This window comes from Oreochromis aureus, linkage group 3 (assembly GCF_013358895.1).
Source record: "Oreochromis aureus strain Israel breed Guangdong linkage group 3, ZZ_aureus, whole genome shotgun sequence".
In the NCBI taxonomy this organism is placed as follows: Eukaryota; Metazoa; Chordata; class Actinopteri; order Cichliformes; family Cichlidae; genus Oreochromis; species Oreochromis aureus.
In genome coordinates this window covers 9,340,633-9,355,847 of record NC_052944.1, presented here as the reverse complement: position 1 = coordinate 9,355,847, position 15,215 = coordinate 9,340,633, and the positions used below count along the sequence as shown (strand labels likewise).

The window sequence follows — 15,215 nt, the reverse complement described above, 5'->3', positions numbered from 1 at the left end:
ATTTAGGAAGGTAGATAATAGAAAAAAATGACCAAATATGACTGATATCATAATTATGTTTTGTGTTCAGCATGCATATTCTAGTAATGCATCGTGCTTTTTCACATATGTGATGCAACGTCCCACCCTTCCAGCGACACTGGGTGTATATCCCATGTTAAAAATATGACCTCACAACAGCCATCTAAAGGCAGCATTAATTTGTCATGTTATCAGTGTGTCGTCTTTCAAAGAAAAATGGTCCTGTCTTTATTTGTTTTCCTCCCTCTGCTATATCATACAGCTCTCTCTTCCCTCTAGTCTCCCTAATCTTTTTCCACTGATGTTAAGCTTTGGCCTTTGGAGATCTTGGTTGTAGTGTAGCAGCTCTCCCTTTCTCTGTATTTCACTCACTCTACTTCGCTCCTCTTCATGTATGCCAACATCATCTCTGTTGTCACTTTGAAGCGAGGCAGGATAGCACAAGGGAGCATGAGCAGGGGTGAGCCTAGCTTTAATTGTAGACCGTCTGAGATGGAAATTAAATCTCACTTAAGAATTAATGGCTAGGGATTAGGTCAAGCCCTAGGGTCAAGACCAGCTATTCAGATAGCTATTGACTCTCCAGCACTCCAGTCTGAATTGCATTTGATTTAATGATGTGTGTTTGCATATGCATACCCGTAAAGTGTGTGTGCACCACCATTGGGTTCTGTGATTTATCAAATATTACAATTCTACTGAAAACCATGTGTTTATGTGGTGTGTGTTGCGTGTGTGGTGCGTGTGGATGACAACTTTCTTTACTGGATATAAAACAATCAAGCAGATAAAATAAGACATTTATTTCATTCAGGGTCTTTCGGGATGTATGGAGCCACACAAAATTGCTACACTTACTTAGATGGCTGTAGGCAAACTTTTTGGAAGTGTCAGCTTTGAACTGAAAAAAAAAGTGTAGGGATTATTAAATATAGAATATGGTGTGCAAAACTGTAGGCAAAGCAAAAATTAAATACTATATCAAATATCTATTAAGGCTATCAGGCTAATTGCTTACTAACTAATTTGAAATGTAAAGTGTTTGCATGTAACTGACGGTTCTGTCTTTTTGTTCTTCTTGTTTCTCCCAGATCGCCAGCTCCCATCACAGTCATGGAACCCATACCTGCGTAAATCTTTGTGTTCTGTAAGTTTAAGGAGAAGAATGGCATTAAACTGAAAATGATGAGCACATCAAATGCTCAAGCAGACACCAGCAGGCTCTGATACCCGTCTACTATATAGCTCCCTTCCTCTTTTGCTCATTTTCTTCTACTTGCTCTCCTCCTGAAGAAAGATCACAATCTTCCCCCACCCCACCCCCAAGCTTTTGGCAGCAGCTCAAATTTCCTGGAAATTGCTCTGAGATCTGGATTTGAGAGAGGAACATTCTATTTTTGGTCCAGGATAGACAAAGAGGCTTTTGAAGAAACAACTGTGTTGAAATTATCATATTCCCCCTCTTTTATTCTCCCCCTATTCCTCAGTCCCAGAGGCACCAACTGATGGAGAGACGAAGGAGAGAATCAGGATAAGGAGAAGAATTAGAACACTAGAGAGAGGAGAAAAAAGTGCTTATTGGTCAGGCAAATTGTAGTAGAGCACCTGTGAGGATTGCTTACCCATTGACTTTTATAACCGAATTCAGTACTATATGATACTTCTTGTTTATATTCCTGTTTATATTACAGTCTTTTCTCCTCAGTGAAGAGAGAGCTGTTGCTCATTAGACCTACAGCATTAAGAAAGAAGGGGGACACATCAGAACTTTGAGCATGACAAGGGGGTTAAGAATCCTGTATTTGCCCGTGTGGCCTCTGGCCCTCTTCAGCCTGCTCACTACAGTGAATATGTTGGAATTCGGTGGGGCGCCTGGCCAGTGGGCACGTTATGGGCGCTGGGAAGCTGGATCAGTGGGTGAGCTGAGCTTCAGTCTCAAGACCAACATCAGCAAAGCCTTGGTACTCTACCTGGACGATGGCGGTAACTGCGACTTCTTGGAGCTGTTGATTGCTGGTGGGCGCCTCCAGTTGCGCTTTGCCATCCACTGTGCAGAGCCAGCCACCGTACACATGGAGACACGGGTGAATGACGACCGCTGGCACATGGTCTTGCTTACCCGCAACTTCCGTGAGACCATGCTAATGGTAGATGGGGAAACAAAAGTGGCAGAGGTCAAGTCAAAGAGGAGGGAAATGGCAGTGGTCAGTGACCTGTTTGTAGGTGGGATACCACCTGACGTGCGACTGTCTGCACTGACATCCAGCACAGTGAAGTATGAACCACCCTTCCAGGGCTTGATCTCCAATTTGAAGGTGGGAGAGATGCCTCCTACTTTGCTCAATAGCCAGGGTATTCAGAGTGACCTGGAGTACCTCTGCACCAAACAGAACCCATGCTTCAATGGAGGGTTTTGTTCTATTCAGTATGGAGAAGTTCACTGTGACTGCACCCTCACTCGCTTCAAGGGAAAGTACTGCAAGGAAGGTAAGGCACCATCATAACTCTTCTATTTGTCTTTGTTTTATAATTGCTGTGCAAAATTTGCGGTTAGTTCAAGTCAGAGTCTTGCAGAGAGGTCAGGGACCTCATTTCACTGTTTAGGCTGTCGAAAGTCTCTTCTAACAATGTTTGATGAAGGAGGTGCTGATCCAGTGAGGGCTCAAACGGAGGAGGGTGTGGAACTTTGTGAATAGACTACTTAAAGTATGCATGATCTTTCAGTATTCTCTGATCCAGTATTTTTAAGAACCTTCTTTAAAGATTGAATTGCTGAAGAAGATCACTCTTTTTAGGGATTATGTGAGTCATACAAGAGTTGCAGACATGGCACAGGTGCTACTTTGAATTCAACAGGGACTTATTCAAAAACAATATTTAACATCAAAGCTGCTGAATATTTCACGTTTAAGATCACTGCTATTTCAGCTGGCTTTCTTCTCGTCTGTTTTTCAGTGAATTTACTTCTTTCTTTCTTTCTTTCTTTCTTTCTTTCTTTCTTTCCAAGCCTGTTGTCTCTGGCGTACATGCTGCTCTTGCTTTCATTTGCTCTTGGGATACGCTCATATGCTGTCAACTCATGTCAAATTCAGTTCTGTTTTAAACCTCTGGCTCCCTCCTTCACTGACACATCCCATTTCCATATCTATGGTTTCTCCTTCTCCTTCACATTCTTCCGTGTCTTTTTCTCATCATCCAGTAGCATATCTTTCATTCACCTCCTACCATCTTTTCTCAAGTCTATCTGGACTTTCCACCTCTCGTCACCCCTCTCCCCCTCCATGTCTCTCTCGAATTTGCTCCCTTACTCAACTTATCTCTCTTTCACCTTTACCCGCTGTCAGCACTTCCTACTCCTGACATTCCTCCCCCTTCACTTATCTCTGCCCTCTTTCTTTCATCCTGTTTGCATCTCTACACCTTGCTTGGGAATTCTCTCACTCTCTATGCAGCCATCAGAACTTATTTTGTATCTTGATCACCTGTAATGCAGGATGAGTGGTCTTCACTACCATTATCACTATGGTCTATTGTTGCTTTGTAACCTTTAAAATAATCAATTGACTTAGTAGCTTCTACCTGGTTCTGCATGATGAAATCACTTGTAATTACAGAAAAGGTCGATAACTGTTTTACCAAAAGTTATGTGACAGTTGTTTGATGCTTTAGACTTTTGTGGCGCTCGCAGATAAGCTTTGATGGTGCTGAAAAAGGAAATCAACCCAAACAAAATGTTTTACTGGAGTCCAGCTTTTGATAGATCTGAAGTAATAAGAATAAAATTAGCATGTGGGTGCAATTTAGATCAAAGCTTTTGATTTATTTTGATGTAGGGTTAGTGTAAGTTTGGTGCTGTCTCAGATAGCTTAAAAAGCTCTACTGTGCTGCTTTTGTTCTCTGCAAAAAGCCGAACAGAAGCCTTTAATTAATGCAGATGAGTTTTTGCTCTTTAGTGACCCTATAGCACAGCAAATGATGTCACTGCTGGACAGCCGTAAAAGTCAGGCTGTCTCTTCCTTCCAGTCTCCCTCTCATATTTCACAGTTCCTTCAATTCTTCAAGACTTTTCTGGCTTTCTGTTTCTGTGCCCTGTGTCAGATTGCTGTTTGGTTGCAGCAAGTAGATACTGCTGCCTTGCTCTTAGCTAAATTGAGAGCAGAATACCAATGCAGTGCTACAGTGACTGCAGGAAGCATTTGTCCTTTTGAAATGGAGAGAGTAAGATAGAGGGAGAGAATGGAGATTGAGGTAAGGAGGAGAGAATCAGAACAAGGAATTTGTGGAGAGAGCGATTGCAGTGGTGAGAAATGGAGAAGAGAGCAAGAATGAGGAGCGTAACATGAAGATTTTCATTTGCTCAGGCTTAATTTATTTCCAGAGATGTTCTTTGGTTTGAGGACCGTAAATTGGGTCATTATGGCTGACTGCCAGTGCAGCGGTGTATTTACTCCTTTTATCTAACACGTGGGTGGGAATGTAAAGGTCTTTCGCTCTCACTTTCAGTCAGTTTTAAGGCCCTTTAGATGTCTGCACTAACAAATCCATGTCTCACTGTGTTAGCTCAGTGGTGAAGGGGCCGTGTCAAAGGAAAGATTTCTTTCCTTTTTTTTCTTGATATTTTAAGGAGCTACTGTCTGCTCTCCTTAGAGAGGATGAATGTATCAATTTGTGGGAAAATTTTTAATGATAAGATGTGGCACTTGCAATAAAGTTATTGGTCTAGTTGATCTGTGATGTGCTTTTTGATTATCCTCAGAACATAAAATAACCAGCACAAGATGCCAGCAACAATTCTGCACATTATTAAAACATGTAATATTGCGATCTACATTATCTAAAACAGTTAATTCGTTTCTGTTTTGTGTTGGCTGCAAAGAAAAGAAAGATAACATTATGGGTGAGGTTTTCCGTTACTGTTTGTCACATAGATATCTGACAAGCAAACCGCTTTAATTATGAAGCTGTTTGTGTTGTTGTAGACCATCATAACTGTTACACTTTTTGCTCTAAGAATTGCTTCAGATCTATATAGTTCTATTCAGGTTTTATTTTTTTAAGTGGTATCTGTTATTTATCCATTATTAAATGCTGGGCAGGTTTAGTTCTGCAAAGTATGGTATTTGACAGACCACCAAGTTTTGTAAATGAAATATAAACTAATTCTGAACTAAAAGAAATATGTTCCTGCACCGGAGACAAAAACAATCAGAAAAATGAGATGAACGCATCTGTTTTGTGATTGGGATGTGTCCAGCATTGCCCAGGGGCAGATCATCTATCATCTATCAGCTATGTTATGCCATGCCATTGACAAGTCAACAAGTCAACACTAGCCAGCTACTCTCCAACCTGTTTTGAAGCTGAAAAGTGCAACTCAAACTGGAAATAGAGACTGCCTTTAAATAAAAGTTGCACTTTTTGAAACATGTTGGCTGCAGCACTGATGTAGAACTTATAAACTGATGTAGAAGTATGCTGTGTTTCCTTTTGTGGTTTGCATTGCACTTTTTGAAGTTATACTACCAGTTGGCTAGTAGTAAGGGAGTACTTGTAGGCAAACATGAAAAACTAAAGCTAGTTATAGCAATCTGCTAGCAACCGCAGTAATCACTTTTTTTGGTGGATCACCTTCTGTATAACTGATTTCGCCTAGCAAGAGCCAGCCACCTCCAAGAACCACTGCCAACCAGTAGGTGAATACACATTTTTCCCTAGCAACTGGTGATTGTATCCAGTACAGAGAAGAACTCTTGACCAGTGTCAGAAAGCTCAATACTCCTCAACCTCAAACTAGAAAGTAGAGAATGAAGTTTGACTAAAAGTGGACTGATTCTTATATAGCGCTTTTCTACTCTCCCAGAGTACTCAAAGCGCTGTATACAACATGCCACATTCACCCCAAGCACCGACTCTAAACTGAGTGCTTTTCTAACAACATTCACACTCTGATGGATGCATCGGAGAGCAACTTGGGGTTAGTATCTTGCCCAAGGATACTTAGCATACAGACTGGAGGAGCCAGGGATCGAACCACCAACCTTCCGATCAGTAGGTGACCTGCTCTACCTCCTGAGCTACAGCCATGTCCAGGTGGTAGCAAATGGGAGCAGGAACAGATTTTATGCCGATATAACAACGACACACAAAAAAACATGCTTTCAGAAAATAACTTTAACTGCAGTGTCATATCTTGTCAAATATTTTACAAAAATTGATATTTAAATATTCAGTGTTAACACTTTGACACCCTGTAATAACGCAGTGTGAACAAATAAGTGAAAACATTTATTATCCAGGTCTAATTCACTGTGAAAATATTCTAGTCCAGACTTTTGAATCCTTTGTTAAAGATGAATGTTGGTTTAAAGTTCAATCTGTAAAATCTGAAAATGAGATGTGACAGCTGAGGTTTTGTAATCCAGGGAGGTTGTGCCATTTCAATTCCCTTAAGCACAGTATGTTTTATGTTATTCCTCTGCTTTGTAGAGTCTGTATCTCCTGTTGCATTGATTTGAATACCAGTGATCTAACACAGCTCTTAGCTGCCTTCATCTATGTCTGGCACTTTAGTATTTTCACTCATTTACATCAAAATTGTTCAGGTTAAGGTTGATCAGACAGAATGAGGGATGAAGGTGGACATCATACAAAAAACAGCCTCATTTTTTTTTTTAATTGACTTGATGTCAAAGCGGAAATTCACATTTTACCTCAGAAATGGTTTAATAAATGCTAAATACTAAGGACTGGGCTAACAAACACCCTGAAACATTTCTGTGCTTTATTTACAGTACATAAAGGACAGAAATATGCTGCACTTACTATAATTGTATTTTATAATTTACCATTGGGGTTGTAATTAAACTGGTTTTAGAATCTGTGCTGACCTTGGCTTTGTTCGTGTGTTGACCTTCAAATGGCATTGCAGGGCAAAAAAGCTGAGCTCTCAAGTCACAGTAATGAGAGGTTAAATTACTTTGTGAAAATGATTGTTGTTCCATTAATTTACACAGCAAACTCTGAAGAGTTTTTCAGGTTGCCTTGAGACTGGATTTGCTCTTAACTTGAAAGGTGTTTGACATAGAGTGAGAAATTGCTAGCTAACTTGACAGACTTAAGCTGTTAGAACTTATAAATGGACCATAGTCAGAACCCTCATTAGAATTCATTGAAAAGAAATTAATTCTGCATGGCATAAATTCTTCATAAGATTCTTCCTTCTTAGAACAAACTGGACTTCAGAATAAGATCAAGCCTGTAAATAGTACAGAAATATGGAAATTATTGATCTTTGTTGCAAATGTGCCAGTTAGGGGTTCCTCAGATGTCCCACTAATGGAAACACATTGCTTGTTTTTACAGCAGGTCAGTACAGCAGGCTAGGCAATGTGACATGGAATTTTACGCTGGCATCCTGAAGCAGTTTTGGAATTTTCATGTGTGTCCTTGTGGCTCAAATGTGCATGGCCTACGTACAGTACTGTACTTGGGCGATCGTGGCTCAAGAATTGACAGTTCGTCTTGTAATCGGAAGGTTGCCAGTTCGACCCTCGGCTCGGACAGTCTCGGTCGTTGTGTCCTTGGGCAAGACACTTCACCCGTTGCCTACTGGTGGTGGTCAGAGGGCCTGGTGGCGCCAGTGTCTGGCAGCCTCGCCTCTGTCAGTGGGTGGATGACTGAACATGTAAAGCACTTTGGGATCCTTAGGGACTATGTAAAGTGCTATACAAATACAGGCCATTTACCATTTCACTGTACTTGAATCCTAGTTAAAGATACCAAAGAAGTTAACTCTGCTAATGTGTTGCCTCTGTAAGTCAGATTATTTAGATTAGGCAAATCTTGGCAAAAGTTTGTTAGTTTCACTGGATAAGGATGAGATTTTGATGTGAAAATGCTAAAAATTCGGACATTTAACTTAGTTTAAATTTAACTCAGTTGTTGTTTTTTGTTTGTTTTTTGTTGTTTTTTTTAGCCTCTGACAAGAAATGATATTTAGGAACATCACGCAAAATCGGATGTTAGCCATTTTTGGCAGTCAACTGTACACAGAATGTGTATATACCACTCTATGTTCACGTCTCTATTTGGAAGTGCCAAATAGAAAACTGTTGAAAAACAGGTGCTTAGATTATTACTGCTCTTTGGACTCTAATTCACCTCCATCATCACTTTTTATTATACGTGTTGGAATAACGCAGAAACCTGGGTCTCTGAGAAGCACCACAGTTAACGTGCTTGGACCCTGCATACCCCCATCTTAAAGCAAGCTGTGACCTCAGGCGAGCCTCTAGCTGCAGGGTGAGGAAGACAGAGAGAGAGAGAGAGAGAGAGAGCTGTGGTTAGGGAGTCAAAGAGTAAGCTTGAAACACACACTGTCCTTTTTATAGCCCAAGGAGATGTTTTAACACTGTACCATCAGATGTGGTTTTCCCCAACAAGCCAGAATAATCTGCCTTATCAGCTGTTGCAATGAACGATAAGAAGTCAACGTCTTAACACTGCAACACCCATGAACTTGACATTTTAATTTATCTACCACGTAAACATGTTGTTTTTTGTCTTAAATTGCATTCTGAGAAAAAGGTGAAAGTCTTGTACACTGAAAGAAAGAGAAAATGCCCTGAAAGCTCAAAATAGTTTGACTCAAAACATTTTTGAGTTTCTCTAAACTTTTGACTTTACTAAGAAAACAATGTTTGTGATAAAGTCATCAGGCACATGGTGAAAAAATATCTCTCCATTTATTGCACATTTTCTCCCCCCTTAAGAGATTTTACGCTATAAAAAAACCCCCAACAATCGAGATATTGTTACCTATACCTATTAACCTGTGTTTGGTCATTCAAGTATATTTTCAGTGATTGGGTGAAAAAGGTCAGTGTTGTTACTTCAAAGGTAAAACAGAGTGTATCCATACATACATAAAGTGAGTGTGTATCCATACAACTAGTGTGAACAAGACCAATTAAAACATGTACATCCACTCAAGATTTACTAACAGTCAATTTGGAGGAGCACTACTCAGAATAGTGCAAGAGTCATATATGCATAATGCCATTATCTAAAGGTTTCCCCTACTTCTATAGTCTTTCGGAGAATTCTTTAGTGTAACCTAACGTAAAAACTAAATATGTGAATATTGTAAAGTGAAACAACAATGCCTTTTCACTTCGCTCATATATGACACAGACATGTAGGGTTAATGTTATTCTGAATACCTTTGCTGTACCACTGTAACAATATTAAGCCCAATCAATGTCGGTATGACCAGTGATAATGACCAAAAATTACACGTGTAACCTGTAATTTTTGTCATTTAAGAGAGACATTTAAGGTACATAGGATATATATGTTGGTGTGTTTGGTCAATAATTCTACATTCCAGTTGTATTACATATTATATTGTACTGCATTCAGATCTCACACCATTCTATATGCTGTATACAATACAGGAATGATTAATTTAAAAAATCACAGTTAAGAGCTGAGCGTGTTTAGACCTTGAATTCTAAGGTAAAAGTTGATGGTGGATGGTGACACAATGAGCCTGGAGCAAAGAGCAGAGGACATGAAAGAGAGTCGTACATCATGGTGATAATTGTGCCTCCCACTGGCACACACAGAGGGATGAGGGGGAGTGAGTGTGGTTGTGATGGTGGGGGCTCACTGTCTGATAATTGATATCCCAATTATCTTGTCCTGTATACATAAATAAGTATAGTGCTAATGAGAGGGCTGTACCCTGTAAGGTCGCCTGAAGAGGTTCCATAGATAACCTTATCAGGTATATGTCTAGCTGTAACAACAGAGGATGACTAAACTTAGGCCTACACCAAACCAACAAGACTGATAAGGCGAAATGAAGCAGTACATGCTTCAAGTCTCCACTGGATTTGATTGCTGAGATTTTGTTGGTGTTTATCAAAGCTGCTCTGTTGCCTCTCTGCTGTTTCTGCTGCTGCTGTGCGCTGTCGGGACAAGGTCTTTGCAGAGCAGCAGTCGCTATGTTGCTATGATTGTATCTGACTTCTTTCCTCTGCTCCACTTTGTAATTTTACTTTGTCTTGTTATTGCAATATGGGCAGGTTAGATTCTAGAAATATCACTTTCATGTATTTTATATTGTGTTGTATTGCTTTTAGATTTAGTAAAACAAAGTTTACTAATTACAGCGTCAATTTTCCAAAATGGCTGCAATTTCAGAATACAAAAAACACATTTTCAGTAGAAGATTGCAAAATGTAGAAAATGTAGAATACATTGGAAAATTCAAGTTAATGTGGACTTATTTAAAAGTATCTGATAAATTGACCCGTCTTTCCAGGGTCCCAAGACTTATTTTCAAATTGATAGAGCTATGGTGAATCCAAGGAGGCCAAAATAACAAGCAAACAAATTTATCTAGGGAAATATAATGGAAATATAATAGGTATAACCAAATTATAATTAACAAATCAAATTATAAAACCTTACCTTCATTAAAAGGAGAAAGGAAGGTAAATCAAATGGTAATCTACCATTACAAATTCCTAAAAAATAATGGCTCTACTAACCGCATGACAAAAACATGCAAAGGACTCAAGAATGTCTTGAGACATTTTAGTTTTTTTTTCCCTTGCAAGCTTGTAGAGTCTACCTACTTGTGCCTTTTTTCTGCACAAAAGCAGACCTCAAACACATTGTGCAGATTTCTGTGGTGGAAAGAATTTATGTGCTGTGTTTGGATTGGTTACTATTGACAGGTGTGGGCTACTACTAACCGCTGATCCATCATGGTGCGTGGTCTTTGTAGCGAACACAAATCTAAACCAAACTAAAATTTGCTGTATCCAACTAGAAAAACATGGCAAAAGATAATAAATGCAGTTTTTACCATATAGTAATATGCAATATACTAATTAAATATTCATCTAATTCTAAAGAAGCTGTAGCCCAATTATCATGGGTTGTGTGCAGATAGCGAGTATAGTTCACTGGATACTTCATGTGCTAAGGAAATTGCATTTGCAGTTTGATGCACCTCATCATCTTCCAGAAGATAGACAGAAGATGATCGAGTACAGCTTCTGTACCCTGCACTTTGGTGTGTTTTTAGTGTACAGTAATTTCATCTACATTCGATAATTCAAAGCGGACTACAAAATGGCAAAAAAACCAAAACAAAAAACAATAAGATGTAGTACATACTGGATGTTCCAAACAGACCTACAACCTGATTATGCAACCTTTGACTGCAGGTATACGTGAAATGTCACATTTTGAGTAAAGCCATGATGATGCTAACAAAATGAATATTCCAGATGAACAATTTTAGTCACTGTCTAGAAAAATACAAGAAAACTATTATTTTGTCTTTATTTCTCCCCCTTGCCTAATAATTGCTATATGAACAGAAATCTTGCCATCTTGCTTTCTTTACTGCCACATCCACCCGTGTAACCGTGCTTTTGTTCGGTCTTTGCTAGTCATCCACATGTTTTTTTCAACCCTCAACTGTGTAAAACCATTTTCCTGGTTGAGCAATCCCAAGTTCAAAGGATACATGCTCCTGGGCCTCTATTCTTTGGTTGATAGATTCCCAGCTTCCTTGAATGGACAGCAAAGCAAAATTTCCCTATTTAGGCATGGGGTCCTAATATAGCTCACTTCCTTTTACTTTGAAGGATGTTGCTTATCTCAGTCTCTCTTGCCACGCTCTCTTCTTACATTTTGCTTTCATGTTTTTTTTTTCCTTTTTGAGGACCATCATATATCAGTCTGCAGTCCAATAACTGATTCTGATCCAGTGTTTAATTTGTCTTTGGTGATTAAAAATGAGAAAAAAAGGAAAATGTAGTAACAATTGCTCCAGATGAGAGATTTCCTTAAATCCCTAATCCCCTAATTCCTTCCATTTTTCACACCGTATGAATTCCCTTATGCAGATTGCCTCTCCTTGCAGAAGCAAAAAAGCAAGCATTAAGCAAGCAAGCTGGATTAAAGTGTGAGGTTAGGTTGCCTGACTCAAAGGAGTCAGTGAGTGTTGTGCACACGCAGCTCATGTTTGTTTTGACTTGTGGGGTGGTAGATGTATATGGGGTGGGTGCAATCAGGCGAATGGTTTTCAGGGAGGATGCCACTCTGATGTTTCCAGCCCACTTTTTTCCTTGCCCTTTTCCCAGTGATCCTCTACTGGTTTGAAGGTCCCTGCCAGCGTGATTGTCCATCACATGCAATTAAAGCTTGCTCTCTACCCCAGCTGTCACTCTGCGAGTACAAAATTGAGTGGGAAGTCGGGCTCACACACCCTTGTCACCTGTCACTTGCTATCCATCCCCATTATCACAGAACTGTAGAACCCAAACAAAACAAAACAAAAAAATGTCTCTTTGAAGGTAACCTTTGCTTTTGGCTTACTGCACTAAACAACTGTTTAGTGCACTGAGTTTCCACATGTGCTATACAAACATGATGTGCATCATTTAGAAATAAAACAGCCATAATATGTAAAATTTTATTTGATTGTAAATTGTGTTTATATGGGTCAAATTGAACATCATTCACTGTGCAGTACATTCAGACATCATTCCATCAGACATCAGACGGCTTCTCTAACACAGCAACAAAGCAAATCAATAACTTGTTTTACTGTGTGATTATCCAGTATTGTTATCCTAATGTACTCACATCAATTGCTTTAAATTTCATAAGCATAGATTTTTGAGTACTTGGGGCAAAGCTTTATGCAATTAGGCTTGATTTTCTTTTTTTTTCAGCTTTAAGGTCTCCTATCTTTGTGTAAACTGTTAATTAACAGTTTCCCAGAGGCTGAAGTATCTAGAAAAGAAGTATTAGCATCCACTCAGTCAGATATGTTGTGCCTCTGCAATTTGTCATTTGTAAACTGAAAGATACTGTTTGTCAACTTAAAATACATTTTTTTTCTTTCCTTTCTCTTTTTTATAGCAGTAGGAATGAATGCATATGTTAGTTGCATTGTGGTACTAGTTTTACAAGCATTACAGTAATTTAAGACTTCAAATAGTTTTTTCTAAAATATAAGCTACACATCTTAGTATGCTAGCACACCAATGTCTGCCAGTGTGATTATTTGCTGCTATTGACTTCACACTCAGCAATAACAGGAATGCAATACAACAAAGTAATTATAGTTCATCAATTTAAAGCTCTCTTCATATAATTTTGATCTTAAAAATGGAATAAGGATTCAAAACCATGTACTTAATAATTTGGAAGACGGGATCATTTACATGAAAAATTTGCATTTCTTTTAATTTCAGGTCAAATTTAGTATTGATTTAAACTCGAGCAATGTTGTTTATTACAACTTTATTTGAATAGATTTTGGTCATGGAATCAAAGAATGCCATAGGCCATTGATAGTGAATAATTTCTTTCTCATATCCAGTTTTACTGTTGATATTTTTGACTTTATATCATTAACTTGATGTTCATATGAGTTATAGTTTGTTTATTACTGTCCAGAACCACTTCAGCACTATTTTGTATTCTAGTACAGTTGCTGATTCCACTCTCTATACATTTTAGTAACTGCGAGATGTTTTTAAAATTTACTTCTTCCAGTTTTTACACTGGAAGAAGAAGAAGAAGATTCATGCTTTCCCCCCATCAAATTACCTACCAAGAGAAATACACACTTATCTGTCACACTTATCTACACATAATCATCATATATTTTCCATTAATGTTTCATTACGTCATTTATCAACATTCATTTCTGGTCCTTTCTAAAAGGACTCTGTTGTGTTCATTGTTCTTGTTATTGTGGCACAGCAGGTTGATGCATTGTCAGGTTGTGCTTTCTTGGGGTCCACCGCACTAAAAACCTTAAGGAACCAAATGCAAGCTTGATTTATTGTGCTCATGTGTTGAACGATCAAGAGAGAGACTAAAAAAAATACTGATAAAGCTGAATACTCACAGTCTCAGTCAGCCGCCTTTGTTTTGTAACCTTAGGCTGCTGGTGAAAATAATTTTGCACTGTGTTGTCACTGATAAGAAATCCTTTCAACTACATGTATCAGATGACCCCCTGTGGCTCTGTCCTGGACATCTTGTTTGTGCATTCAGTCAGAAACATGGTGAGGCAGGGAAGGCTTTGGTTATAGTAAAGGGGCTTTGGTTCCCCTTTACTATTCCCCCACTCCCCCCCCCCCTTCGAACTCCAATCAAACACCTGCCAGTCGGTCTTATAATAAACACTGTAATCTCCCTTCTAAACAAGTCAAAGACCCGTGTTACTAGAATATGACAATATTGATATAAGTGGGACAGAAGGTTCTGATGCTATCTCACAGCCCCAACTGAGCATGTGAGTGTAAATACAGGTGCAAAATACCCTGCACTGCACTCACACATGTGAAATAGAGGCCTTGATCACAACACGTGGGACTTCAATTGGCCTTTTGAGACCACCTAAATGAACTAAGGTGCCATCAGTTTGGATTTCTGCATAAGTAGGGTGACATTCGTGATTACTTTATAGATCTCTTGTGATCTGGACCAGGTCTATGACAATTATTTATTAATTTAGCCTTCCAAACAGACGGGACCGCCTATGGAGTTAATACAGCTCCGGCAACACCAAATTACTCGGAAATGAAGTCTGATTGCTGATGTGCCTGCTGCTGTAATGCCGTCACTCAAGTTGCAAGCTGTTGTTACCTGTGGCTCATCAACACCGAATCAGACTTCATAACACAGAGAATAAAACTTGACTTTTTTAAATTCTATTTTAAGCTTCTTTCAGTTTGACACGAGGAGCATTTAATAAAATAACTGTGCTTACTGAAGAACTGTGATAATATGATAAAATTGTTCCGGTTCTAGAACAGCACATGAATTATAAATATAGAGATTTTTGCACAAAATTGAATTTTGCGTTTGTCTTTGCAGTAACTTGACGAGTCTGGCTTACTTCCTGAAGGTTGAAGGCTGCAGGGCAGTGCTTAACTGACACAGTAATAAAAAAATGAACAAGCTTGAGCATACTGTCCTTGCAACACAAAATGTATCTTAGTTGAAGGTTTATTAATTATAAAACATAGAAAAGGATACAAGGGTTAAGTTGAGTCTGAGACTTTTTAGCTGTAATTAGAACGACATGTTGACTACTTGGCTGCTTGGTGGACAGAAATATGCTTTAAGACAGTATGTTAGTGGTAGAGTCA

At 38.9% G+C, this 15,215-nt stretch overlaps 1 protein-coding gene across 1 annotated transcript in view; it reads left to right on the top strand.

The window, feature by feature from the left end:
• Positions 1–15,215, top strand: part of nrxn2b (neurexin 2b) — a 654,120-nt gene that overhangs the window by 72,159 nt on the left and 566,746 nt on the right. Inside the window, exon 2 of the mRNA XM_039609711.1 lies at positions 1,113–2,508. Coding sequence (XP_039465645.1) covers positions 1,797–2,508 — 712 coding nt within the window. The 5' untranslated portion in view covers positions 1,113–1,796. The remainder of the gene's footprint in view (positions 1–1,112; positions 2,509–15,215) is intronic.